This window comes from Pterocles gutturalis, unplaced genomic scaffold, assembly GCF_000699245.1.
Source record: "Pterocles gutturalis isolate BGI_N339 unplaced genomic scaffold, ASM69924v1 scaffold20147, whole genome shotgun sequence".
Taxonomy (NCBI): Eukaryota; Metazoa; Chordata; class Aves; order Pterocliformes; family Pteroclidae; genus Pterocles; species Pterocles gutturalis.
The window spans coordinates 17,866-44,947 of NW_010115883.1; the positions used below are offsets into that span (position 1 = coordinate 17,866).

Sequence of the window (27,082 nt, forward strand, 5' to 3'; positions counted from 1 at the left end):
TCAGACAATTCCTTTCAATGCTCAGGGAAACATCCTGCTAGCTTCAAGTCTTTATATACCAAGGCAGCACACTTCTCTGGGCCTCCTAGAGCTTTGGGGATGATTTCCGTTTTTAAAGAAAATGGGCAGAAGGCCTGGCTCTCCTCCCTGGTATGTGGGTATTGAGCTGGTCTGCCACAAGCCTAGGAGAAGTAAGTGCTTGTGGAGGTTTTGGCGCTTGTGCTCTTCACAGTTAAACTGTCGTGCGGTGTAGGCACAGTGCTGAACTGCTGTCAGGTTGGTTAGTTGCTGATTCAATGCCAAAATGTTTAGCAGGTCTGAAAACTGCATAGTGTGAGCCACCATAACACTGCTGGGAGGTGTGAGCTCTGCCCACGAGCACTGTCTCATTAGCCTTGTGGAAGGCAGTTACAGAGAGCTACAAGGTTATATTGCATCTACTTGTCTTTGTCCCTTTTAAGCCCTGGAGCCCAACAGAGTCATAGAAGGAAGCAAAAGATATATCCTGGCCTCTGGATTGAGCAGACTGGGAAGGAAGGGGTTGTCAAATGAAGTTGCTTTTGAAACTAGAAGCTGATTACACTTAAATAATGACACCACTGCTAATGTTTTAGGCATTACAGCTGAATGTCCCATCAGGTGCATTCTTTGCCATAATTTCCATAAAGAAAAGAAGATTGAAAGCTTTTATTGTGCAAATAGGTGCATGTTCAGAATAGTATGATCTTGAGGGCTAAATTAATTAGGAATCTGGTCATTGTCTTATGCTTTTTTTCTTTGGGATTGATAGTTTAAAAAAATTGGTTGTCTTTTGTTTAACCAATGGGATTTTCTGGGGGATCTACAAAGAGGTTCCCAGTCTTGTGGTGATTAATGAAATCTCTGACATGTATTTTAACACTATGATGAATCTTTAATATAACAAATTAATAAGAAGGAGGGAAGAGCTTTTAAGGAAGACAAAGGCAATTTCTCTCTCTGTGTCAGTCTGCCAGCTCCAAGTAATGTAAACAAGTCCTAGTCTCTGCTGGACCATTCCAGAGTGTTAGAGGTCTCTCAGCCTCACAAAGGACCAGTTTATTCTGGTAACTGCTGCAGCTTCTTTTTTTAGCCTGTACTCTGACATCTCTTTCTGTTTCTTCTGTGCAGGATACGAAAGCTGGAGGGAGCTGGCTAAGGCTCTGGCAGACACGAATGCCCCAGGTGGGGACCCAAGCCTTCAGTTTCACTATCTGCAGAAGCTGGGACAACAGGTGAGGAGGCGTGGGATGTCTTCTGAACGTTTGGAGGGGCAGACCTTCTTTTCTAGTCCTGGCCCCAAGAGACAGCTCTCTCTTCATGCAGGAAAAAGAGCATGCCACAGGGCAAAATCTGAGCTGACTCACAGCAATGTTAATGTACAATGACTCCACTGTAGTCAACTGAGTTATTTTAGATGTACTAAGCCGCAGTGGTGGGCTGAAGCTGGCTGGGTGTGTGGCACAGGAAGGTAGCACTAAGCAAGATGGAAGCAGAAATGAAAGGTCAGGAGAGAGTTTGTAGCTCTCTAGTGAAGCACATCTCAGTGCTGTCAATTGAATTGCGTTGGAAGAACTTTTGCTTGGACCTTTTGAAATAAGAATGGGCCAAAAAGAAGGGGAGAATGAATTAGGTTTTAGCTCTGTGCTAGCAAGCAGTTATAAAGTGCCAGTATCCTTTCCCTGTGGTAGCTCACCATGGAAATTTGCTGTCAAAAAAGCCAGAGACCATTTTTTCACCCCACTACGGCCATGATAGCTGGCCTGTCCTTTGGAAAAGGAGCTTGGGAACTTGTTTTTTTCTCACATGTTCTTGAACCCTCTTGTGTAGGTGTCAGTGTCAGGTATTTATTAGGTTATTTTGACTTACCTCTACTTGTATTTCAGAACCAAGAGCTACAAAAAGGTGTTGACAACCCTGTGCCCTGGATGCCAGAGGTGAGTGCCTTTCTCCATCATTTTATGTGAGGGAGTTGTAGCTAGAGACCTGTGCAGCGAGACCGGAAGGCAGGGACCTCTGCCTGGAAATGCATTTGCTTCACTAGAAGTCCATTCCCTATCACCCCCCTCCTGGCTTAGTGACACTTACAGACCCAAGTAATCATCTGGAAAGACAGGAGTGTCCAGATTCCTGATCACTTGGCGTCTCCTCCAGCCATCAAGGCACCAAGCACCCACCCACAAATCCCTGAGAGCAGGCAGCCTGCTAACTCCTGGAAAGGTGAAGTTTATTCAGGGCTGGGAGTGTGTAGGGCCAAGTGTTCAACAAGCAAATACATGACTGTGGCATGCAGAAGTGTCAGGCTCTGCTCTTGCTCTGGCATTTGCTTGCTATTCAACCTCTGTGTGTTGTATGAAGAGATTTCTCCACTTCAGTGACATTTCTGATAAACAGAGACCTTCTCTGGTGACCCTTTAAAACTGGGGTAAACATTCTCTTTGTTTCCTTCATGCCTCGTTTATTCTTTCCTCCCCTGTTCCCTTATCTCACTATTCCTCTTCAGATAAGGGAGCAATGCAGCCTGGTGATAATGAGGGGTGGAGGGCATTTGTCTAATGGAGTCAGCTCACTAAATTCCTCAAGGCAGTTAGAGACCCACACAAATTAGAAATGGCTCTGCAGCTCCCCTGAGGAGGGAGCAGGCTGCCTTCCTGCCCTCGGGGCACTGGCCAGGAGGGAAAGCACCTTCCTCCAGCCATTGCACTGAGCAGTTTAGGTCCCTGGGGCGTGAGCTAAAGCTTTCCTGGAAGCAGCCAGCACCAGTCACCCTCCAGTGCCCAGAACCAGACCAGACCATTGATCTGTTCTGCTGCACTGGCTCTGGCTAGTGCCAGTCCCAGCTGCATCCTGGGGACTTCCTCTGGCCACAGGGCCTTGCAGGCAGCGTGTAGGCAGGGCTGCCTCCAGATGAGTAGCTGCTGGCCAAGAGCCAGCAGGAGGGCAGGGCCAGGACTGCTGCTGCACACAGGGATGACACACAGCATTACCCTCTCCCATGGCATCACATGATACAGGCTCTGCATGGCACCCCCCAGCTTCTCTGAGGCTTTGCCCAGTGTCTCTGATCCCCTCCATGATGATTTCTCAAAAGGATGTTAGTCTTGAAACCTACCAACTGTGGTGTGCAATGAGCCTTTACTGGGTCAGAAATGCAACTGGTGGGGTGCACACTGTGGCTTGGAAAAAAGTGTATGTTTAGCACAGGGCAGATCTGCAGAGGTCTCTGCTCTGCTAGTGGGACGACTTCATGCCCTTGCATGCTGCGGTGCTGGGCAGGGCACCCACCTGCAAACCTGCTGTCCCGGTGCAGCACTGCCAACAGGGGAGTGAGTGGAGAGGTGCGCTGGCCATGGTGAAGGGGCAGGACTTGGGGTGCACTGTGTGGGATGACCCCACGCCTGGAAAGGTGTTGCATGCCTCCTGCCCTCTCCTGCACTGCTGCCTGTTGGGAAGGACAACTCTGCCAGGCATCAGGGCTGTTGCCTCAGACCAAATGGGTTGGGAATTTGTGGGTGCCCCAGACATGCTCCATGTCAGGTGGTGTGTGGCAGATATGCCACAAGAAGGCTTTGAGACCCAGGGCATACGGATACCAAGACCAGGGAGCTGGTTTGGGTGTCCTTGCCCCACTTACACACCGTGCCGTTCTCCCCCATCAGCCTTCTAACGCTGCTCCTGTGAAGCACCTGCCTCCTGCACCAGTTTTCCCTTTGTCCCTATAAGGCAAAATTTCCTGCCCTTGCTGTGGCACTCTGTCTGTACCCAGATGTTAAGGAGAGCTACCCTGACTGCAAACAGAGGCCAGCAGTTCAGTGGTACCAGCTGTAGAAGATTGAGAGGGATCTATGGGCTCTGTAGAGAGCTGCCTGCTGTCCTCTTCACCACTGACTGAAATTTTTCCTGGCCTGAGGATTAAGTTTTTCTGTAACTCTGCCCAAATAAATTACCCAGGGTCTATAATTCCATTGTGCCCTCCTCTCAGCATCTCTAAGAACTTAATTGCAGCCTGATTCCTGGGGTGAGGGGTGGCAGGTTGCCTCCCACAGGTTGGGGAGCTGGGGTTAGTTTGAATAGAGAGGTATATTCCTGACAAACATGAATAATTAACAGAGTTGCAGGGTGAGCTGGCAGCCAGCATTACCAAAAAAGGACAGGTTTCTGTTTTCCTCTTTCAGTTTCAGGAGGTGAAATTGGTGTCCTAAGTCTTCAGGCTTGGACAGTGTTGGTGGGAAAACGTGCATGTAGGAAATCCTTAATGAACTTATACCTCGCGTAGGACGGAAAGTAGGGTTTAGCCTCACTCTTGGCTTCCTCAAGGTGCCTGTGCACATGATCCCTACCGCCACTGTCCCTTCCAGGCACCAGGGCAAAGTCTTCCAGCTCCCAGTGTCACCCACTGCCTCCTCAGGCTGCAGAGATGTGGGGCGTTTTGTTTCATTAATTCAGAAAGGTGCCTGGCTATCGCCAGGGTGAACGTGTGCTGTGGGACTGTGAGTGTCACCATTTGGCACTGCGGTACGTGCAGGGGGAGGATTTTCAGAGACGCGCCTGGTTAGCCTGATCCTTCTCATTTACCTCTGCAAAAGCTTCTATTCAGCTCTGAGAAGAGAAAGGTCGGGGTGGCGCTGGGGTGGCATTTAAAATGTCCCCCCTTTGTGTCTGCACAGCCTCGGGACTTCCTTCTCACTGGAAGCAGGTGCGAAGGATGTCCGGGGTGGGTGGGGCAGCTCCTTGCAGGCAGCGCCTGTACAGGTGCACAGGTGCTGCACGAAACCAGCGTGTTGCTCCAGGGCATCCCCTTGCCCCCAGTCTGCCCTATGAGAAAGCATCCTTTCCTCAGAGGACTAAAAGATGAAGCTATTCCTACTGGCTCTGTCCCTGCCCATGTCCCTTCCTTGCCCACTTGTGCCCATTGAGTGTCAGGGCTCAGCGGGACAGGGGTCTTTGTTGCTAACTTGTCTTGATGGATTCCTGCAAGTGCCCGGTATGGTGGAGCTTACAGCAAAGCCCAGCTGCTGGCTGCTGAATGTTACCCAGTCAGGGGAGCTGGGCCAGGCGGGAGGAGGGGCCGCGGCCGCTCTGCGGAGACAGAAGAGTCTTATGAACTCCAGAGTTTCCAGTTGGCAGCACAATGTTGCCTTTCTTCCCTGGCTCAGGCCCTCGCTGTGCTCCATTTACTGTCCCCGGGGTTGCGCATTCCCTGGGCTGCACGCAGCTACGCAGCTGATTTGCCTTCGTGATGCCAAAGCCACCCGGGATTAAATTAGGAAAGACCTCTCTTCCCCATCCTGCTGCCATTCCTGTGCAGCGGGATGCGTCTCCACAGCTGCAATCCTCCCAGCTTTGGAGCTTGCCCTGGCATCTGCTGCTGCTTTGGTTTTCTTCCCTGGGGCACTTTGCTTAAGAGGAACCACCGGGTGTGTGGTGCCGGCCCCCTGGGCAGATTTGACATGACAGGGTTTGGCTTTAGGAAGAAAGGTCTGTGCCTGATCCTCCTTTACGGTCTGTTTTCCTAGGAGAGGCTGATAATCTAGAATTCCTCACTAGAAGTAAGCGGAAATACGAAAGCCTCTTCATACAATCCCAGGGCTGCAGGCGGGTGTTAATTCAGCACGCTCAGCAGGATGTGTGGGCGCTGGGGCTGGGAGCCCCGCCGTGCTCCCCAAGCTGCGGGGGCTGCGGCGTCAGCACCAAAGCAAGGGCCTGTCCCAGCTGTCACCTCCCTGCACTTGTTAAGGTTCAGCTCTGCCTTCCCTTGGGCAATGCTGTCGCTTTGTGCCTGCAGTATTATACTCTGGAGGGTATCAGCCTGCCCAGACCTCCTTGGGAAGAACAGCTCTTGGGTGCGTGCTCCTGGGCGTACTCGCACCCTGCTGACGGTGCCCTTGGTGCATGACCTGTACCCATTTTGGATCCCAGCTGGGTTCTTGCAATGCTGCTATTTCAGCAGGGTGGAGATAAGCAACTGGGAAGTGGGGTTGGGAAGGGGAGGAAGCCAAGGGACAGGAGACCTCTAAATGGGAAGGCACAGACCATGTAATACCAGCTCCCATTTAAAGCCCAGACTAATGGCTTCTATTCCTGGTTCTGGACAAATCAGTCTATCCAAAATTTTCAAAGCATAGCTTAACTTGTTGCTTAGTAGGTCCTAACTTTCCAGCTCTTTGAAAACCAGGGTAGGTCCAACCTGGGAAGGCAACCGCAGTAGCCATGTTTTAGAAGTCCATTGACATTTCTGAGGAGCTGTGTACGTTAAATGGGAACGAAGGTGCCATATATCTATTGCTGCAATCTGCAGCAAAGCCCCAGGCAGGAGATTTTGGCTGCATGTTGCAGAGGGGACCCAAATAGCAAACAAAGGAATTTCTCAGCTTCCTGCAGTGAACAGCCGTGAGTTGAGTTGGAGGGACAGAGGTGATAGAGTTTCAAAACAGCTGCTGCATTGATGATTTGTGGGGCCTAAAATTAAAGCCTAGCTCAGTTTTCACTCCCAGAGCAGTGCTTTGGACAGCCAGCACTTATCTGTCAATAATGTTCTTCTTTTCCCTTTCAGAGGAAGCAGAGAGTGAGTTAGGCTTCTTTAGCTCAGGACAAAATCTTTTGCTTTAGAAAGGACTCTGAAACCATATGGAAGAAATGCTTATTATTTACCAGTTAATTATTTCTAATAGCTGTGAGTGCAGGAAAGCAAAGCGATCTCATTAGCTCCTGCCAGAATTTCCTCTCAGGTAGCTTTGTAAAGACTTTTGAGACAGGGGTGTCAGGCTAGAAATCCCAGGGACCATCTCTCACAGCATTGATGGAGCGCGTATTGCAGTGGTGTATGTCTTAATTTTAGTAGACTGCCCTCTCCCTAATACTGCCAAACTCTGTAGTAAAGTATTCTATTAGAATGGGACTGGTCCAAGTTTCCTCTGCAAACATTTGAGCAAGTCTAGCCACTCTTTTGGGACTTCCCTCATAAAGATCTATTTTGGCATTTGGCCTACCAAAGCCAGCCCGGCTCCATTGCAGTCCTGAGCCCCTAGAGCGTCCACTGCGTCTGTCTTTGCCAGGAGGGGACTGCAGCGCCAGCCTCTCCACGGTGTGGGAGTGTTGAGCTACATTTGATAGAGATCTGAGCCTGTTATCTGCAGTGTACAAACAATTCTCTAAGAAGAAAAACCAACATCACTTGTGGATAGCAGCAGACTGCCTGCCAGAAGATGCAGTTTCTGGCAGTGACTCGCTGTGGGAGCCGAGCCTGTTTGCCTCACTTCATGTTCCGCAAGAAATAGCAATTGTCATTATTTGTTTTGGCTGAGAAAAGTAGTGTAAGACCCTTGGGTGTGAACCTGGATTTGGCTAAGGGGCATGGGGCTTCCTACCAATTATGTTCCAATTTGATGTTTGTCACGCTTGCAGTGATTTATTTGTATCACAAGTCCCTGCAGAGTCCTAGTTTTCTCTTGGCTGCATCCATTGCCCTGAGCCCTCTGTGTAGTTCCTCTTTGATTTTGTGCAGCATCATTCTGGAAAATTACATCCACTTTGTCTGGCTGCTTTTCCTCTTGCCTGGTGGGCAGAATCCAGGCTGAGGGATGTCAGTGGAGGAGGAAAGAAGACGAGATAGTAGTAGAGGACGACACAGGTATGCAGACAACAGTCAAGCCCTGGCATTGCAGACACCAGTGAGAGAGGCTGATGAGAGACTACTCAAGAACAGCAGTGTTTGTGAATGTGTTTTGCCTGGCACTCAGAGATGGTTTTCACGTGCATGACTAAAGCCCATGGCTTGCAAGGAGCATTACTACATAAGCTGGTGCTAGGCCAAGTCTCCTCTGAGTCTTTCCTTCAAGCCATGGTTTATTATGAAACAAAACCCCAACTTGCCGTCCTGGGAAAAATAACTCCTTGAAGCAGTTTCTCTTCCAGAAGTGCACAGAGGAATTGAGCCCTAATCCACTGCACTGCTTCAGCCCTGCTAGAGACTCCCCAGCGAAAACTAAGAATTTGCTGCCATCTGTAGACATCTGGGTGCTGTTCAGGCGGTTTCCCCAGCCCTGCTCGCACAACCCTTATATAGGCAAGACAACCATGGCAAAACCTCCCCCGTCCCAAGGCAACCTATTCCTTTCTTCAGCATTTCCCCATCTAAGGTAGCTTTTACAGTCTCCAGCTTATTTATTCTCTGCTGTTGGATGCCGGTCCTGCGATGAGTGTTTCAGCGTCCAACTCCACTGGTTGCAGGCAGAGAGCTCAGGCTTTGAGGGAGGCAGCAAGCTCCTCCTTTCTGAATGACTCTGACAAAAAGAAAATCTATCCCTCATGGAGTGTATAGCTGAAATCCCACAGCAGCCAGCAGGCTTTTCCCAGCAAAGCTATGTTCCAGTTCTCCTTCAAGCATGGACAGCCTCTCCCGGTGGGCCTGGCTGGGTAGGGGGGACAGTCACCCAAACCCACACCGCACACCTTCCTATGCTGTCTGGGAGAGGACCCCTGCTCCTCCCAGTATTTCTGTGTCTCTTTGGATGTGCAGAGGCCATGCCACCCACTGACCCACCTGTCCTGCTGCTCCCCAGCCTGCTGAGCCTCCGTCTCCCTGTCCTTGCTGTCCTCCATGAGCTTCACCTTACAGACATGCTTTGAGAAAGGGATCTCCATCTCCCCTGCCTAGGGTGCCCCCTCTTCCTTGGGTCAGGAGAACAGCTGAAAATACCTTCTTGAAGGACATAAGACCCTATGCTCTCTCTGCTGGGTCACGGGGGCGCTGCTGCCACCCCATAGCATGTCCCACACAATGGCCTCAGAGCGCAGCCCTCTCGTTAAACACCTTGATGGAGGAAAATGGAGTGAAACCCAGCCACTTAACTGAGCCGTCCTGGGCATTATTACAGTTCCCTGATGCTGTCCAGACTGTCACCTGGCCCAACCCTATACCCTCAGCTGATGAGACACAGGTGTCTGGACCCAAGTGTCCTGTAATCAGCCCCTTGCAGCATTGGCATCTTCCTTTACTCTCACAAGCTTTCCAGTGCTGGGGTCCATGGTCAAGGCTGGCAGAACAGGGAGAGATGCAGGGAAAGGATGCAGGAGAGGGACACAGTAATTCATGGTGCCCCACCTCTGCCTCCCAGTTCCAGGGCCAGGCCAATCTGCACGTGTTTGAGGACTGGTGTGGCAGCTCCATCGAGCAACTCAGGAAGAACCTCCACTTCCCCCTCTTCCCTCACGTGAGTAAGACCTTGACACTCTGTCCCATGCTTCCCACATCTGCTTCCCAGCTGGATCACTCCTGCTCCCTGCGTATCCCGTCCCTCTCCATCACCTCCTCTGTCCTCCTGCTCCTGGGGGAACAGGAAGCTTTCATAACGGTTCAACCGTGGCAGCTCTTCTGCTGTGGAGAGAAGGCTCATTTTACCCTTGCTGGCCTGCCAGGCCTCAGACATGGGGTAAAGGAGCCCTGTATTTGGTGCTTTCCCTCCAAGTGGCTAGCGAATGCCACATCCCATTCCCATCATCTCACTGGCATTCCCCATGCAGTTCTCTCCTCTCTGCAGCAACATTGGCTCCAATTTGTCTCTCATCTCACCTACTATTTCCCACTGCTTCCATCACCAACCGTGCCCCATCTTCCTCCCAGATCAAAGCTCATACTTCCCTCTGTCCACCTGTCCCAGGGTTTTTGCATTTCCCCTTGTTCCTGTCACATCTAATTATTTTAATTATTTTTTTCTTCTTCCACTTCAGACACGAACTACACTGAAGAAGCTGGCTGTGTCCCCAAAATGGACCAACTATGGTCTCCGGATATTTGGCTATCTACATCCTTTCACTGATGGTGGGGTCTCTGAAGCTGCTGTGCTTAGTCTCTTCTCCCCTGCCCATCCCTCCCCTCCTGGTGCTGAGCCACTGGTGCCCTCACCCCAGCAAGCCCAACGTGAGGTCCCTCACATGGGCAGCCCAGCTAGCTGTGTGTGACTGGCTGTGGCTTTGGCATGGGTGAAACACATCTGCCTCCCCTGTAGGGTGGAAAGGCAAAGCACAGAAGAAAGCAGATGGAAGTGCTAGATAAAAAACAATGCTGTCATGAGCACAGAGCCTCATTGCATGTACGTGGGCACAGGCAGTCCTTGAGCTTTTCCTCCCTCCCTCACAGTGCACAGGGCTGTACGTGACATTTATGTTCCTGCTGTTTTCTGGGTGCATGAATACCATCTGACAGCAGCTGACATCTGTATTGCCCAGCTGCGTGCCTCTGCCCGGAGCAGCCTGCTAGCACTCACCCACGTCTCCTGGTCCCCTGGCCCTTGACTGCCATCCCTGTCAGCCTGGCCAGAACAGCAAGATTCAAGCACCTCTGTCTCCCTTCGTGGCTCCACGTGCATGTTCATCCATCCAAACACAGCTTCTCACACAAAAATTTTCTCTGGAAACAAAAGGGGAGGCAGGGAGACTTTGCATGGACTTCTTAGCTTTCCAGGGTAGATGTTAGGTGAAGCCAGTGCAGGAGGGATAGTGAACCAGTTGCATTTGTAATGTTTTGTTTTCAATCACAGCAGATTTAGAGAATTCAGAAAGGTTCAAAGGGATGGAGGGGTAATACCAAAAGGGAAAGTATGGTCCCACCAGGAAAAAGGGTGAAGACAGTATTTTGGAAGAGCAGAATCCATTCTGTGCATAAGCCCTTACCCCAGAACACTACTTACTCCCTCCATCTCTTGACAGGGGATTTCCAGTTTGCCATTGCTGCAGATGACAATGCTGAGTTCTGGCTGAGTCCAGATGAAAAGACCTCTGGTCTCCAGCTGCTGGCCAGCGTAGGCAAGGTATGGTGCATGCTGCATGGCTTCTTCCATCAAGATTTTAATGTTTCTGTGGTGATGGAGACCTTCCTCTCTTACATACTTCCTTGGATTACCCAAGTTTCTTCTCCTGCCCAACTACAAACACCACCATCACAGATGCCGGACAGGTATGACCCGACATACCTTAAGCCAGTTACGTATTTGCAGTGGTATTGAGACTCCCAGGTTCATTATTAGTGGACTTAAATCTGTCCACAGGTTGTGAATCTCACAGACAACTTACTAGGAGGAGTAGCTCAATTTTCCCTCTCCATTGCCCTAGCACAGTAACCGGGAAGAAACTCATCTTAACTAGAGCATTCTCTGTCTCTTCACAGACAGGGAAGGAGTGGACTGCGCCAGGGGAGTTTGGAAAATTTCGGAGTCAGCAGTCAAAGACGGTGAGGTGAGTGAGCAGAGTCCCTTGCTCCCAGCCACCTCTGCACATGACCAGGAACTCACAAGGACAAGGAAACAGAACCCAGACTTGTTCTGAAGAATTTAGTAATACAGAGAAAGGGATTACTCTGGGATATCTCCAAAGCTGAAGTGACACATCCACACCTGTGCCAGTTGCTTTGCTGATTTACTGCAGGAATCCAACACTGAATTTTTCTTCCCTGGAGGAAGCAGCCACCAGCAAATCCAGATTCCTCTATATGAACTGTATCCTGAGCTTCCTGCTTTGGAACTGGCCAGGTTTCCCAGAGGCCAAAACCCACCAAGAAGGGCTAAAAGGGAGTTATTCAGAATTAACTGAGAAGGGTCTGGAGTGCTCCAGGTGCACTAGGGAAGCTACTAGCTCACTGTCAGCATCTGGATTTTCTTGGCAGTCCTAACCCTGCTGACCCTGAGAATTAGGTTGTTTCGTGGGTGCGGTTGCTCTCCACTCATTGTCTGCTGACAAGCCAAGAAATGTTCCTTAATGCTCTTGGTGACAGACATGTTGTTCTTCACAGGTTGTCAGCTGCAGGCAGGTACTATTTTGAGGTGCTGCACAAGCAGGATGACAGAGGAACAGACCATGTGGAAGTAGCAGTGAGTCTGTGCAAATGGCCATGCTGTATATGCATCCCCGCAGAGCTTGGGAATGACGTTTGTAACGATTTGCCTCCTTTCCCAGGCCCCAGCTCCTCTTTGCATAAGATATATCTAATCCTTTCCAGAGCCCTTACCTACTTCTATGTGGAATAGTCCTGGCCACATGTCAGGACACATTCCTCTGCTTGCTTGGGATAGTTCTGCTCTCTCTGGTCTCTATTGCAGCTCTTTGTCCTTTCCTACTTTGGATGTGTCCTGGGGGATCTCAACTCATTCACAGTCTTTTGCTGCTAGGCAAACTTGGTCATAATAAGGAGAAAGAGGAAGCTGTGAGACCATCTGGTGAAAAAACATCTTGTGCCTGTTCTTTTTGTTCAGGCCTGGTTAACTCCATCAGCACTACATTTTAATGTGTTTCTCTGTTCCAGTGGAGACGGAATGACCCAGAAGCGAAGTTCAAAGTCATTGACTCCCAATACCTCTCCCTTTTTGCTAGTAAGTATCTTCACCACAGGTTTCCCCGAGCACCTCCCCATTCTTCCCAAATGTATCATTGATGTTTCACCATGAATCCTAGTCTAGGCAGGCCAATGCCGTGTGTACAGATCATTATAAGAAAGAAGTGGAGACAGGTCAGCAGAGAGACCGCTGGATGAGAGTGTGACTCATTATTAAATATAGGAGAATTTGAAGTAGGATTGGAACGTTATTTTAGGGAAATCTAAGGCCAGTGAGGAAGGACAGAGAAGACAGTCTTCAAGGGTGAGGGAAACTGTTCCAGATGTGAGAGTAACATGGGATGGAGGTTGCCCACCCACTTTGCAGAGAGCTAGGGGGAACATAGGGCCCATTAAATGGGAGCTGCTTGGGGTGTGCTGGCAGCTGGACATGAGCGGGGAGAAGGGGCCGCTGGAGCACTTCCAGGAGATTTCAGTCTGGATTCTGGGACACAGTGGGATACACTAGCGATATTGGGAGGTGCTGCTGCCTTCTCTATTAGCCTCAAGTCTCTTCAAGTTTCTGATGGATTTCAGCAAGCACATCAGCCCAGTCCTTGTTTTGTAAACCCTTCTTAGCACATCAGGTGATGCCTTTATAAGTTAAGGAGCTCCTTAGCCCCATTTACCTTTATCTGGCTTTGTCAACATCCCTTTCATCTGTCAGCATTTCCCCTTTCCATATCTGTCACTGTTGCCTTCCAGCTTCTCTGGGCTTTTTTCAGTGCCAACACTTTTGCCCATGGAAGACTCCCTGATATAACTGGAACATGTTTGCTGTGTCTTGTATTGCAACCTGCTGCTGTATTTTCTGAAACCTCCCATTTGGCCAGGACTAGGCTTTCAGTTAGGTTTTCTGTCTCCTTCCGTTTTCTTTCTGCTCTTTTCTTCTTATTAATTCCCTGTTATAGGGAAGATTCACATCCCAGAAGATCCCTTCATGGCTGGACACAGTGCTGCAGTCTCATCTTTATCTGGCACCTTCTGCCCATACAGTGTCTCCTTCTCCCATATCAGCCTTTGGCTGTATCACACGTCATCTTGTTCCTTCTGGGTTCCCATGTTGTTCAACACCCAAAAGGTGCTAACACTAACCTGAGTGCTCTTGGCAGCATGTTGTCTTTCCTTCCTGGTTATTGATTCAGTTCCCCTCATCTGAATCCCTGGAGATATTTAAGTCTCCTGGAAGCAACACCCAAGCAAAAACGTAACCAATACCCAGTCTTGAGTTTAAGCTTCCCATTGCTCCTGGATTACTGGCGGGTCTCCATTCCCCTGCTGGAGCACCATCTTTCTTGGCCACTGAAGGCCTTGTCCCAGGGTCCTGATCATTCTCCAGCACAGGAGAAAGCTCCACTCCTCAAGTTTATCCTCCCATTCATCTTTTCTGTCTCCTTTTAAAAGAAACGTAACGCTAATAATTCAGAAGTGTCCAGTAATTCCTGCCAGCATAGGGCTTTTTCAGCACATCACTGCTGGTGTATCCAAGGCAGGAGGTCATTTTCCTCCATTACTCATCGCTGTGTTTGTTTGCTTTCAGTGATAGCCATGTTCCTACCCCACAGCTTCTGTATTTGCAGCTTTCTGAGTCAAAGCCTTTCCTTTGCATGTTGTCTTTGCAGTGAAGCTCCGGATCAGCACCATTTAGGCATTGCTATGCCAGAGACAGCATTAGTGCCATGAACACAATGCCATTTGGAAAGGGCTGACACTGGAGAGGGGCGCTTGTTGCTGTGGGGTGTTTGTGCTGAGCACCAATAGCAGATGGGGGTAGAACAACCATAGCAGGAGTCACGGTTTCTGTAGCTGTAGCATCTGTCACAGAGGCAGCAACTACTGGGGTATCACTGGCGACACGTTGAATGACATTTCCAAGTAGTTGCTTAACTGAAAACTGGGGAGACAACCTGACTGACAGTGTTATATTTAATTAGACATATATTCAGGAGGCCTAGTAATAGGATGGAACAAGTTTGGAAATCCTAATGATATTCAAAATGTCAAAAATGGTCCAGAGGAGAAGGGGACAATGAAGGGAAACACCACCCCCATAGATTTGTTGCAGGTGTAATTGCCAGGAATGTTCACCAGAGGGCACTCAGAGTCTAGGGACAGAGCTGCAGCTTCACTTGGCTTGAGGGTCAGCCATTGTATAAACAGATAAGATCCATCTCGATAAGGTTTTCATGCCACCATAAGCCACCAAACAACATCACAGCAAAACAATCCCCTTAATCAGAAGTGTGATATTCTTGATCCAACACCTACAGACAATAAACCCACCAGGAAACAGCACAAGCACATACAGCAGATAAGGTGCTGCATTTTAGACCTCTAAAGCCAAGTCCCAGAACACATAAAAAAGCAAAAACAGTTTCCTCCACAGTGATATCTTAGGAAACATAATGAATGCTTATCGGAAGTTTGTTTTAATACACTCTGTTCAAGTCTGTCATTATCTCAACCACTCAAGCCCCATGTTGGGTGCCAAAAAGGACTGTTGTAGTTTTACACAACACTGCTTGCTCACCCTCCCCCTTCCCTCCTCCTGGGGATGCGGGAGGGAATTAAAGGAGTAAAGGGAAAAGAGACTCATGCGTTGAGATAAGAAAAATTTAATAACTAAAGCGCAGTAATATTGGAAAGAATAATAACAATAACAGTAATATATGCAAATATACAGATGAGTGATACACAGTGATACTGTTCACCACCTGATGGCCAAGGCTCAGCCCATTCCTGGAGAACGATCCCAGAGCAGGGACAGAGTCCCAAAACCCCAGTCCCAGAATGGAGATAAGAGCCCGATTGTCCAAGAGACTGACACAACCTGAGAGAGGGGCGACCCAGAGGGAGACAACCCGGAGCAAGAGAGAGAACTTCCAGACAGAGCCTCATCTATATACTGGGCACGAGGTGCATGATATGGAATAGACCACTGGCCAATTTGGGTTTAAACCTCAGGTTGAATACTAGGCTAGTAATTGAGGCTGTGCTCCCTTGTAGCTTCTCCTGCCCCTGCAGACACTGGCACAGCAGAGAAGCTGAGAAGTCTTTGACTGTCCTGGCAGCAACTATAAACATCAGTATGTTATCAGCCTTCTCCTCAGCACAAATCCAAAACGTAGCCTCACACTAGCTACTATGAAGAGAGTTGACTCTGTCTCAGTTGAAACCCGGACATTTGGGGCAAGGGACAAATTAGGCCTTCCTCCCCCTTCTGTTCTCTCTCTGGTTTCTAGATGAGACACTTTTGAAGATGGATGAGGTTGGGCATATCCCGCAGACGTTAGCCAGTCAAACGAACCAGCCTGTTGACACTGCAGGCAGCAAGGCACACCCAGCTGACATGCTGAAGCCTGACCCCCGGGACACTCTTTACAAAGGTAAGACTTGCAAAGCAGTTGAGGACGTAGCCACAGTCTCACAGGACATGCAGTAACACAGCTGAGATAGATTGTCCTCCTGCAGAACAGTAATCAAAGGCCATGCTTTTTTCCCCCGGTGCAGAAAAGAGGGGCAGCATATAATATCAGTCACTGTAGGAGACAAAGCACAGAATAAACCCAGCTCCTCCTTCTTGGCATCCAGCTCACACAACGTCCCCAGGCATAATATTTTCTTGTAAGTGCCACAGAGGAATGTAAAGAGATGAGCTGTGCAAGATAGTTTGCTTTATGTATCTGTTAGCATTTCACTTGGAAAAATAGAAACCAGGCACAGAAATAGCTAAGCTGGTGCATTGATTGGGTCCTCCAGCAATGTTTCCCAGTGTGTTTCTTCTTATCAGTGCCTCTGCTCAGCAAGTCTCGTGTGCGCAGAGCCTTGCCAGACTGCCCGTACAAGCCCAGTTACCTGGTGAATGGATTTCCTCTGCAGCGCTACCAGGGACTCCAGTTTGTAAGTTTTATTCCTTAAGTGTGTACTTGCCCAGGGGAACATGAGGAGGAAGGAGGGAGACCTCATTAACCATGGGAGCCTCTCCACCGATTTGAAGCTCCAGGGCAGATTTGACCATTTGCTCTTGAGGTCTGTGCATCGCAGTACATGCCAGAGGGCAACACCAAGAGAAGGGAGAGGGGTGCTACGCACTGCTCACGGGTCTCACCAGGGTACAAGTGTGTGTGCCTTACAGAGTCCCTTGGACCTCAAACCAGAGAGCTGAGCTTGCCTTCACGTGGGGCCTCCAATGGCCGAGGATTTTATTCTCCATGGGGTGAACTGTCATCTGTGTGGACTGCTAAACCCCTGACAAGCTTAAAACTGGTTTTGACAGGGAACTCACATTTGTGGGGCATGCAACATAGCAGGAATTAACCCGCTGTATAGCAGAGCAGACACTGAGGTCTGCTGAGGACAGGTCACTAGCATGGTTTTCCCTCCCTGGATGCCACACGCTTTCTCAGCTCCTGTGATCCCCTGCATCTCTTCAGGAGGACTTGTCCACCTCTCCTCCAGCTAGTTCTCGCTCTGTTATAGGACTTAAACACACAGTTACAGAGATAGACAGGCAGATGCTGAGAGACAGAGAGAGAAAAAGGCACAGCTGTGCACACATCCCAGCACGCTTTCTTCTGTTTTCCATTCTCAGAGCCTGCTGCTGGGTGCCTTGGAGAGGCAAATAGTGAGCCACCCCTGCTCCCTCTCAAAAGGGCTGGTCACCTTTCAACTGTGTCTGGGTCACTTTGTGACTGATATCTGGCATTTATGAGGGTTTTACTTTATTTTCGTCCTTTCTTTCCAGGTTCATTTATCCTTTGTTTACCCAAACGATTACAGCCGCCTGAGCCACATGGAGAAAGACAACAAATGCTTCTATCAGGAAAACCCTTATTACTTGGAAAGGTAGGATGCTGCAAATGCAGGTTTACTAGAAGGGAGGGAGAAGTTTTGAAGACTGGAATTGGGGTGGAATTTCATACTCACTTCTGTAGCACTCTCTTAATTCCTAAAGATCTCCTAAGCCTTGCAAAACATTAAAGCCTTTGTAGTTTCTTTCTGTAATTTATGTTCCCTTTAAGTGAAAATTTGTTTAGGTCTCAAGAGGAAACTGCCACTGCTTTTCTTGCTCTGTTAACCCAGCAGCAACCCAGCATGGTCAGACCATGTGTGTTCCACTACATCAGGGAGTGTATTTCCAGCAAACTTTGCCTGCCAGCAGCTGGAGCCTCATGATGGCAGTGGCTGTGAAAGCCAAACCATCCTCACCACCAGGCATCTCTCTGGGGGAATAAAAATGCATGTCACTCGTCTTCGCTTGGATTTGGTGCTATTCTCATGCTCCCCTCCTGCCACAGGCAGACACCTTATGTGAGCCCTCCCCTCCATTCAGGAGGATTTTCTTTGCAGGATAGAGTTACTTTTCCGGTGAAATAACTGATGGTGGCCTCCCTGTGCTCAGGATCTTCTTCCTCCCTGCAGGACTATTTTGAGGGTTGGAACAGCAGATTGTATCGTAGGTTTGGGAGGGAACTCCTGGGACTGGGGTTCATAGTGAAGGATAGAGAAGATGGCTGCCGTGGGCTGGAAGGTGCCACGCAGGTTTGTTGCTTTGACAATTAATTTGTGTTGTGAAAGGATTTGGGAACTGGGGGCCCTTTTTGCTTCACATCAAGCACACATGGAGGGAAACAGTCCTCGAAACCCCTCTCAAAAGCTTGAAGCACAGGCGTATGAGGACAGCACACAGACAGTGCTTGTATGAGAAGAGAGAGGGAGATTGTTGCAATTACCTGCCTGAGCAGCTTTTGCAGCATGATGACTTGCGTTTTTGAGCACTATGTTGTAAGTGAGCTTCAAGAAGCAGTTAAGGGAGGCTGACAAAGTGTTTCAGGGTACTCACATTGGGATTTCCTCCTGCGCTTATGGGAAAATGTCTGAGAGACTAGGATGATAAACAAGGAAAACTGACATCTTTGGCAGTCCAGAGTAAGATCTGATTGCCCAAAGATCTGAAAGACGGTGATGATGATGGGAAACAAGGATCTAGAGATGCTGGGTAGATGTAATCAGAGTAGTAGACCATCACCTCTGAAGCAGTGGCTATAATTTATTTGAAGAGGGAAAAGTAATTTTCATCAAACCTGTGTTTTGCCCTTTCCTCTGCAGATTTGGGTTCTACAAGTACATGAAAATGGACCTTCCAGAGAAGAACCTGGACTCTGGAGAAAACACAGAGCAGCCAGGTAGGGACCCTAACATCAGAGCCTGGAGGATCCTTTTATCTGTCCCTTTTGTGTGTGATCTTCCTGCATTGGCTGAAAGAAGCTGTTGACTTTCCGTGCCAAGGAAGTCACAGCCCTTCCTTGCCAGATTGCTGTGGCTTGGAGGAGGCTTTTTCTGCCACTTTCACTTCTCTTAAGGGCAGGTTGGGAGGTCACCAAACAGTGGGCTGTAATGGACAACATGACAATTACCTCTCAGGCTCGTAGCTTAGCTGAGGTGCAATTACAGCAAAAATGTGGGCAGAAGCGACAGAGCTTGTGCTCACACCTGTTCTGCAAAGCTGTGGCCAGATGGCCAGCAAAAGGCAAAGCCAGATTCCTCCACAGCCAGTGCTGGCTAGTAGGTGTTGTGGAGGTTGGTACCAGCCCGAGCACAGCTCCTGTGTCCAAGAGCATCACCCTCCCTCTGAGCAGGAGAGGCAACACTGAGATGAGGTGAGAAGTAGCTGCTTCTGGCAGGGTGAGTGCTTGGGTCAGGATGGGGAAGGCGGTGGGAGAATGACAGAGGTGTAACTGCAATTTCTCCTGAAGGCTCCCAGGAGGGGAACCTGGATGGTCTGCAGTACGCGGAGCAGGATGCAGAGAGCACCAGCCCCCCCAAGCACCCGGGCACAAGGAGGGCAGAACCGGCAGGCAATGCTCCCAGCAGCGTGGTGGGCAATAACGTTCATGAGGACTATTCCCTCCGGGAACATCGTCGACTCCTCTCAGTGACAGGTGGTGACATAGGAGAGGGGCTACAGTGGAGAAGGACAAAGAGGCCTGGTGGCAAATCAGCCACACTGGCCCCTGCCACCCCAAGCACCCGGGCACAAGGAGGGCAGAACCGGCAGGCAATGCTCCCAGCAGCGTGGTGGGCAATAACGTTCATGAGGACTATTCCCTCCGGGAACATCGTCGACTCCTCTCAGTGACAGGTGGTGACATAGGAGAGGGGCTACAGTGGAGAAGGACAAAGAGGCCTGGTGGCAAATCAGCCACACTGGCCCCTGCCAACCAAAGCCTGATAACATTCATGAGGACTATTCCCTCTGGGAACATCGTCGACTCCTCTCAGTGACGGGTGGCGACATAGGAGAGGGTCTACAGTGGAGAAGGACAAAGAGGTCTGGTGGCAAATCAACCACACTGGCCCCTGCCAACCAAAGCCTCAGCCAGGCTGGCCCAGAGGGGCACCCAATAATGAAGAGACCTCGTTTAAAAGCTGGCATCAAAGACAACTCCAGGAGCCCTCCACAGCACACCAGGGCCATCCAGGGGAGAACACCTGTCAAAAAGGCGAACCCCCCTTCTAGGACTGTGTCTCAAAGGCAGCAGCCTCTTGGCAGCTCCAGGGACTCAGGGGTCACGATCCCCAAAGAGGGGAGACCTCAAGGAGACCTCAGCACCGCTAAGGACATGCTGCAGCCAGCAGGCACCGTGCGAGCCGGGAAAGGAAGCCCAGTCTCTGGCAAAGCCAGCAGACGTGCTGTGGGCACTGCAAGCTCCAGCCAGCCCCCTGGGCTGCGGCAGTGGCTGAACAAAGTGGAGTCCTACATTGCTGAGCAAAAGGCAGCCAATGGTGGGGGCGTGGGCGAGGGAGAGGCACAGGTGGCATCTCCTGTGAAGGTCAAGTCTGGACCTGTGGCAGCAGAAGAGGAAGAGGAAGAAGAAGAGGCGAATGGGGAGCCAGAGGAGGAAGATGAGGAGGATTTTGATTACGTGCCAGTGTTCGACCAGGCGGTGAACTGGGAGCAGACCTTCAGCACGAGCAACCTGGACTTCCATATGCTGCGCACAGACTGGATTGACCTGAAATGCAACACATCAGGAAACTTGCTGCTAAGAGAAAGGGAGGCCCTGGAAGTCACACGTGTCTTCCTCAAGAAGCTCAACCAGAGGAGTAAAGGGTAAGGCACAGTGTATAAACCAAGGGGCAGCGTCTCAGAACTGGTGTACTATGCCGCACAGGGAATACCTGTTGTGTGAGGAGCTAGTGGGAATCAGAGGATAAACTAAATGTGGGAAAATAAGACTTCAGGCAAGGAATCTCTGTAAAAACCTGGGCTTTAAATACCTCTTTTGGCTAAGAAATGCAAACTGTTAGACACCAGACCATGTCTGGGGGCTGAATATCACCCTCTTAACAGCTGGTGGTAGTAATGTGAAAGATTGGAGGTTTCCATCCATCTGGCATCACTGCCCTTTTGCAGGCTTCCTCCTTGTGCAATGTAGGTATTGAGAACATGTAGGAGTATTTCATTTATTTATTTTTAATTTAATGAAGATTAAGAAACCCTGCTGATATGAAGTAGTACTGGAGCTCCTCATGCTTGTGGTTTGATGCCTGCCACATCTCAGCTTGTGAATCACTTAGGACATAGGACCAGAAAGGATCTATCAGATAATGTGGATTGGTACACTGACCTCAGATACAACCAAGTACCCTGCACTTATCTGCATGTGGGCACCTCCATATTAAAACTAGCTAGATTTCTAGATCCTAGTAGTGATTTGAGAAGATGTTTCAGCTTCTCACTTCTTTCGTGACCCACTGGAGATGAGCTTTTGCTATACTGTTTTTACATGGTCTTGATATGGTTCTTTTTCTTCTCAAGATTTACCATCTTGATTGCCTTTCTGGCTTAACCCAGGACACAGATGTACCTCCTCTGAGCCTCTGTAAGCTAAACAATCCAACTCCTGATCCTTCTGTTGAGTTGGCTTCTATTTCCATGATTTTCCTATCTGTATTTCTCCATGCTGGCTTCAGTTTGGGTTAGTTTTCCCATACATAAATGACCAGTATCCTGGATGTTTTATAGAATGGGTGTTAATAGTTCCCAATCCCTCCTGGAAGGAGCTCTCATGCTACATTTTAAGATATTTTTTGTTTTTTCAAGGCCACATCAGTCACAGCCATGGTGTAACTGATGAGTACATGCAAGCTTTTAGCAGCATTTTTAACTGATGAATGTCCATTTTACCTCAGAAACTCTTGTTATGATCTGAAAGGACATGACCTGGCATTTCATCCTGTTTTGACCATTCTGAACCTACAGCTCACCCCAGTTTTTATCGTATGATTGCTCAGTCCTACTCCGTGTTATTGTCTGATAAGCTGTCATCTGCCAATTTCACTAGCCCAAACACACTCCTTGTGCCAAGATAGTTGTAGGAGGTGTTGAATGCACTCACTATTACCAGCCATACAATCATTCAGACACATTTGTTATTTTCTATGTCACCTTTATTTCATTTCCCTTGCCAACTGTTTTCTCTTGGCTGGAATCCCAGATCTTATCCCACATACTTGTGGATTTAGGAAACAGGTGCTAAACCTTCCCATGGGACTTTGGAAGCGGTGCAGCAAAGCAGGGGGAAGCTGGGGACAAAAAGGTTTGTGCTAGCCAAGAGGAAAGAGCCTGGCAGAGCTGAACAGGCTGGAGGTGGGAGCGAGGCTGATGTATGGGGGCCATGCCCACCCCAGCTGTATCTCCTGCAGGCGGTTCCAGCTGCAGCGTATCGTGAATGTGGGGAAACGCCAGGACCGCATGCGGGGCAGCCGCTACCTGCTGGAGCTGGAGCTGCTGGAGCAAGGAGAGCAGCTCATCCGCTTCTCCGAGTACGTCTTTGCGCGGGACTGGCAGGGCATTGGCGGCGATGAGGAGGAGGAGAGGAAGATGAGGAACTTGGCGTGGGGTCACCGGCGGCACCTGATGGCTGTGGCGAACGAGCCAGAGCTGTGCTGGCCCCAGGGCTTTTCCTGGAATCACCGTGCTGTGGTTCACTTTGTGGTGCCAGGTAAGGGAGACCTGCCTTGCCAGGACATCGAGGGATGGCATGGTGGGCAGTTCCCATGAGGACAGTCCTGAACAGTGGGTCTGGGCCAGCCTCAGCTGTCTTATTTAGGTCACTTCCAACTTCTGTTCTCTCCAAGTTAACCCACCTCAGAAATATGACAGGGCCCAAACTCCCATGGCTTGTAAACTCAAAGAAAACTCATGTCACACACTGGGAAGGAACCTGCACTGATTCCTGGGCTCTTTGGTCCAGGTTTTCAGCCTGGGCCTATTTCACCATCCCTGCAAAGACAGTGGGGTTTGAGGGGAGGCAAGAAGCCTTGCCTGTTGGGAAGCCACACCATCTTTGAAATCAGTTTTGCTTTGATTCTCTCCCTCTTGCAATACAACCAGTGAAAAACCAGGCACGTTGGGTGCTGCAGTTCATCTCTGACATGGAAGAGCTGTTTCGAGTCACTAAGGATCCGTACTTCAACATCATTATCACGGACTACAGCAGCGATGACATGGATGTAGAGAAGGCTCTGAAAAGGTCTAGCTTGCACAGGTGAGAGTGCTGCTTGGTCACAAAAACTGCTCTCATGCATATGCCTGCAAACACAGCACATCTGACAATCTCTGTGTATTGACCAGCCCCAGCCTCCTGCAGCTGGAAACCCAAAGATAATATCCATCCAGACATTGCACATATGCATTAATATATTGTTGTTATAATGTATATAAATGTATACCGCATATAATACTGTTATAAAAGTGTAAGGCAATACCTATTGTAGTCATCCATCCAGATGCATGTCTTTTCTCCTGGCTTTTGTTCAAATTGCAAGAGAAAGCAGGCCTTACAGTCATAGGTCAGGAGGACAGAGAAGACAGCTGTGAGAAATGGAACAGAGAGAGTGGAGACCTCTGGGAACTCTGCTTGCTGGAATAACTGGTTTATTCTACTCTGATCTGAACCAGCCTTGGATGGTCATTTCCTTTACATGGTGGGGATCCCAGTAACAGGTCTAGTCCTAGGATAGAGCTGGACTAGAGCTGAAAAGACTTTTGCTAGGGACTCTCCCATCCTCGCTGCGGCACAAGGGGAAAGACCCTCAGGGCATGCTGGGACCTGGAGCAGCACTGAGCTTGCGCACTCACACAGCAAAGGCTTTCCTCCTCCTCCTTGAGAAGGTGCACGGGGGGCAAGGGCAGCTCCGCAGCACGTCACCTGTGGTATACTGCTGCTAGCAGTGCTTTCTATGCTCACTGGCATGCACGCACTGATCTTCTCTTTCCCATCTGACCCCCAGCTATCGGTACTTGAAGCTGACAGGGAATTTTGAGCGTTCTGCTGGGCTGCAGGCGGGGATAGACCTCGTGACGGTAAGCCTGGGGTGCCTTGGGGTGGACAGGAAGGTTTCTAGTATGTGTCTGGTGCTACCTCTGCCTTTCGTACTGAACACACTGTTCTTTAGGGAGGGAAATACCCTAGCACACCAGATTAAATGTAGATGTGTTTCCTGTCCCTCCAGAATAAGGGTCTCAGCCTTTGTTCTTTATTATATGAAGATACTGTTGTCTGTTCAGTTCTTGGTCCACCTGCTGGGACTATCAGACAGGAGGTAAATCAGCCAGTTGTGATACTGGCTCTGCCAGGTTATAGTCATAGTATTTCACACGCATCATTGAACAGCCACTCAATGGCCATTTTCCCAGCCACTGGGATCTCAGTTTCTGACATAGCAATGAATGGCTCTTTAATTTACTCCCCTATCTCTGTCTTCTTGCTTCTCAAGAAAGACTTACTTAAAGTTAACCTGTTCTCTCCAACTGGTGTGGTTGGTTTCAGGACCCACACAGCATCATTTTCCTGTGTGACCTCCACATCCACTTCCCAGCTGGAGTCATTGATTCAATCCGGAAGCACTGCGTGGAAGGCAAGATGGCCTTTGCACCCATGGTCATGAGGCTGCACTGTGGCATGTCCCCACAGTGGCCTGATGGTAAGAGGGAGTGGAGCCTCTTTGGTTCAGACTTTGAGGAATGGGGAAAGAAGGAGGGTGCCTGCCACCTCTAGATTTGTTCCTCTGGTGCTGTGAAGGTCTGGAGCTTAAGGTACTTCCAGGGTTACTAAGTGAGAGTGCATTAGACAGGGGATGGGGTTCTAGTGTCAGGTACCTGGAATTTGAGACCAGCACAGCACTTTATATGACATTTCTCCTGGTTGTCTCCTAGGGCTCTCTGTGGATTTGATGCCCTTGTGGAAAACCCCACCTTTACTCCTTTCTGTCCATTTCTCTCTTTTCTTAGGGGCCTACTCTGACCTGAGGAAACCTGGTAGTCTGGGGATGAGGGAAACTAACCCAAGTCAGGGGGAGGAAAGTCTGAGCGCAGGTTTTCCTTTAGACAGAGCCATCCAGGCACAGGAACAACCCTTTGAAGGTGGGACAGTCCAGGTACAATAGTACTGTGCTACTAGGCAGGAGATGTGAGAGATTCTGCTAACAAGTTCATAGGACAGCCCATGCTGTCTATTTGCAAGCCCTTCTTACTTCCCAAAGTTTTAATATGGTTGGCTCTGCCTTGGTGCTGGCCTGAGCCTCTGGTGTCAACATTGTGCTAGAAATAGCTTGAGTCTCACTCCAGTAGCCCCGCTGGAGTCATCAATGCTTCAAAGCACCAACATACCTGTGCCTCCTTTGTGCTGTCCTCAGGCTACTGGGAGGTGAATGGGTTTGGTCTCCTGGGCATATACAAGTCTGACCTGGACAAGATCGGAGGCATGAACACAAAAGAGTTTCGGGACCGCTGGGGAGGAGAAGACTGGGAACTCCTGGACAGGTAGGCATCCACTGTCATCATTCATGCACTCAGGAGGGGAAATCCGTTAGATCCTGGAGGATCAGTGACCAGGGGAGCAGGGATCTGAGGAGTCTGAGGTGACTAATGCCACCATAAACTTGATGAGTGAGGGAGAGTCTTTGAACATGTCCTGATCTCAAACCTAGTAGGTGAGTGGACCCAAAATACACTACTGCAGCCGCTGATAAAAGAGAGGAGCCATTTCCAGGTGCCTTCTGGCCAGACTGCTGGTTGGCTGTGGGCAGATTGGGCACTGGTGATCATGAAGACTTTGTCCTTTTCAAGCTGTGCAGTGCACAGAGGGTCCAGTTTGGGTCCCTTGGAGTTCCCATATTATGTATAGCAATTGCCCAGAAGAGCAACTGCCAGAGACATGTGAAGATCATGATGTACAGTTAAAATTTCTGAGAATTTTGTAATGAGGGATCTCTGCTGTACAAATCCTAGGCCTCTGGGTTTGAAGTTCTAGGTTTTGGGGGCTGTCCTGTCTTTTCTGTCAGTTGACTGCAGAAAAGAGTAGCATCCTGAGTAATGAGAGCATGGCAGTAATCCCATGTTGCCAGTTCTGCTTCCTCCTAGCCTGGTGTGTACAGCTTACTCCTGACCAGTCCTGCTCTCAAGGGTACATAAACACTCAGTAAGTGTCATTACATGCCTGCTTATGGATTGTGATCAGGTTTTCCCTAAATCTACCCTTCTCCTTTCTGCTAGGATCTTGCAGGCCGGGCTGGAAGTTGAGCGTCTCTCCCTGAGAAACTTTTTCCACTGGTTTCACTCGAAGCGAGGCATGTGGAACCGGCGCCAGCTGAAGACACTGTAGCCTTCAACCCCAGAGCTGCTCGGCAGCACCATCCACCGTCTCATCTCAACATGCACTTTATCAAGGCACACAGCCGAGCACACAAACTCTTCCTCTGCCTCCAGAGCAGCACAGCCGAGGAAGGGACAGTCAGGCTACGGGCGCAGGAGCTTCTGTTGTGAGCTGTTGTATCCAAGACATGGGATCCTTGTCTTGCTCGAAAGGCATGAGGGGGAGATGTTGACAAGTGAAGGATTCGTATTTCCTGCCATGCAGTTTGGTGGATGGTACAGTGGGAGAGGTGCCATATTTCCTGTTGAGTCTTGTGTGGTGCAAACCAAACAAACACAAATCCCAGCTAAGCCCAGAATGGTTTATTTAGAGTAAGGGAGCTTCACTTTCAATACTTGAATGAAAAAAAGAAAAAAAAAAACCAACCCTCCCCATTTCCCTTCCTTCCCCATCTCTCCAGTATCCATGCTTTTGGACAGGGGACCAAAGTAAGTTCTCTGAACTGTTTTCTGTCCACATGCCCATGTGCTGACCCAAGGAAATCTGGATGTGGAGAAGCTGATAGGCACTTTAGGCTGCTGGTGCTTCAGTGTTTCTCTGTTCTTTTCACTTTAGTGATTATGAGAAACTGTGCTCATATTCAGCAAATTATGGGCCATTGATGAAGATGCAGGTACACTTCCCTTATGAAACCCACATTTGCCTGTAGCTGGGCAAGGTCGCAAGGGTTGATGTTACAACTCCACCTAGATTATTGATCCACTACCTGAGGATAGTGGAGGGGTTATACAGAGAAGCTAAGAGGGCATCTCAGGAGGAACTTTGCAGCCTTATCTGACAGACATGTGTGTTTGTCCTAACGATATCAGGGAAACCCTACCAAGGAAGGAGTGGCAATATTTTATTAGTTGAAATATTGTTATTTTTTCCGAAAAAGAGGAGACAGAGTATTCTGCTCTCTAAATCCTGTACATTTGTGCAGCATCTGAAGGTTAATTTAATAAGTTATGGTCTCACAGTTATGTCTTGTCATAGTTGG

At 49.3% G+C, this 27,082-nt stretch overlaps 1 protein-coding gene across 1 annotated transcript; it reads left to right on the plus strand.

Annotated features, from left to right (window-relative positions):
• Positions 1 to 1,149: 1,149 nt before the first annotated feature.
• On the plus strand, positions 1,150 to 26,441 carry B4GALNT3 (beta-1,4-N-acetyl-galactosaminyl transferase 3; the record flags this gene model as incomplete). The annotated part of the gene is made up of 19 exons (XM_010075352.1): positions 1,150 to 1,253; positions 9,135 to 9,230; positions 9,748 to 9,838; positions 10,726 to 10,826; positions 11,183 to 11,250; positions 11,804 to 11,882; positions 12,314 to 12,380; positions 15,625 to 15,768; positions 16,173 to 16,282; positions 17,127 to 17,227; positions 18,491 to 18,567; positions 19,138 to 19,348; positions 19,902 to 20,495; positions 22,091 to 22,389; positions 22,782 to 22,935; positions 23,681 to 23,753; positions 24,220 to 24,373; positions 25,085 to 25,211; positions 25,944 to 26,441. Coding segments are annotated over 19 exons (2,759 nt in total), but the record flags the coding sequence as incomplete, so codon positions are not given.
• Between the last annotated feature and the right edge of the window lie 641 nt (positions 26,442 to 27,082).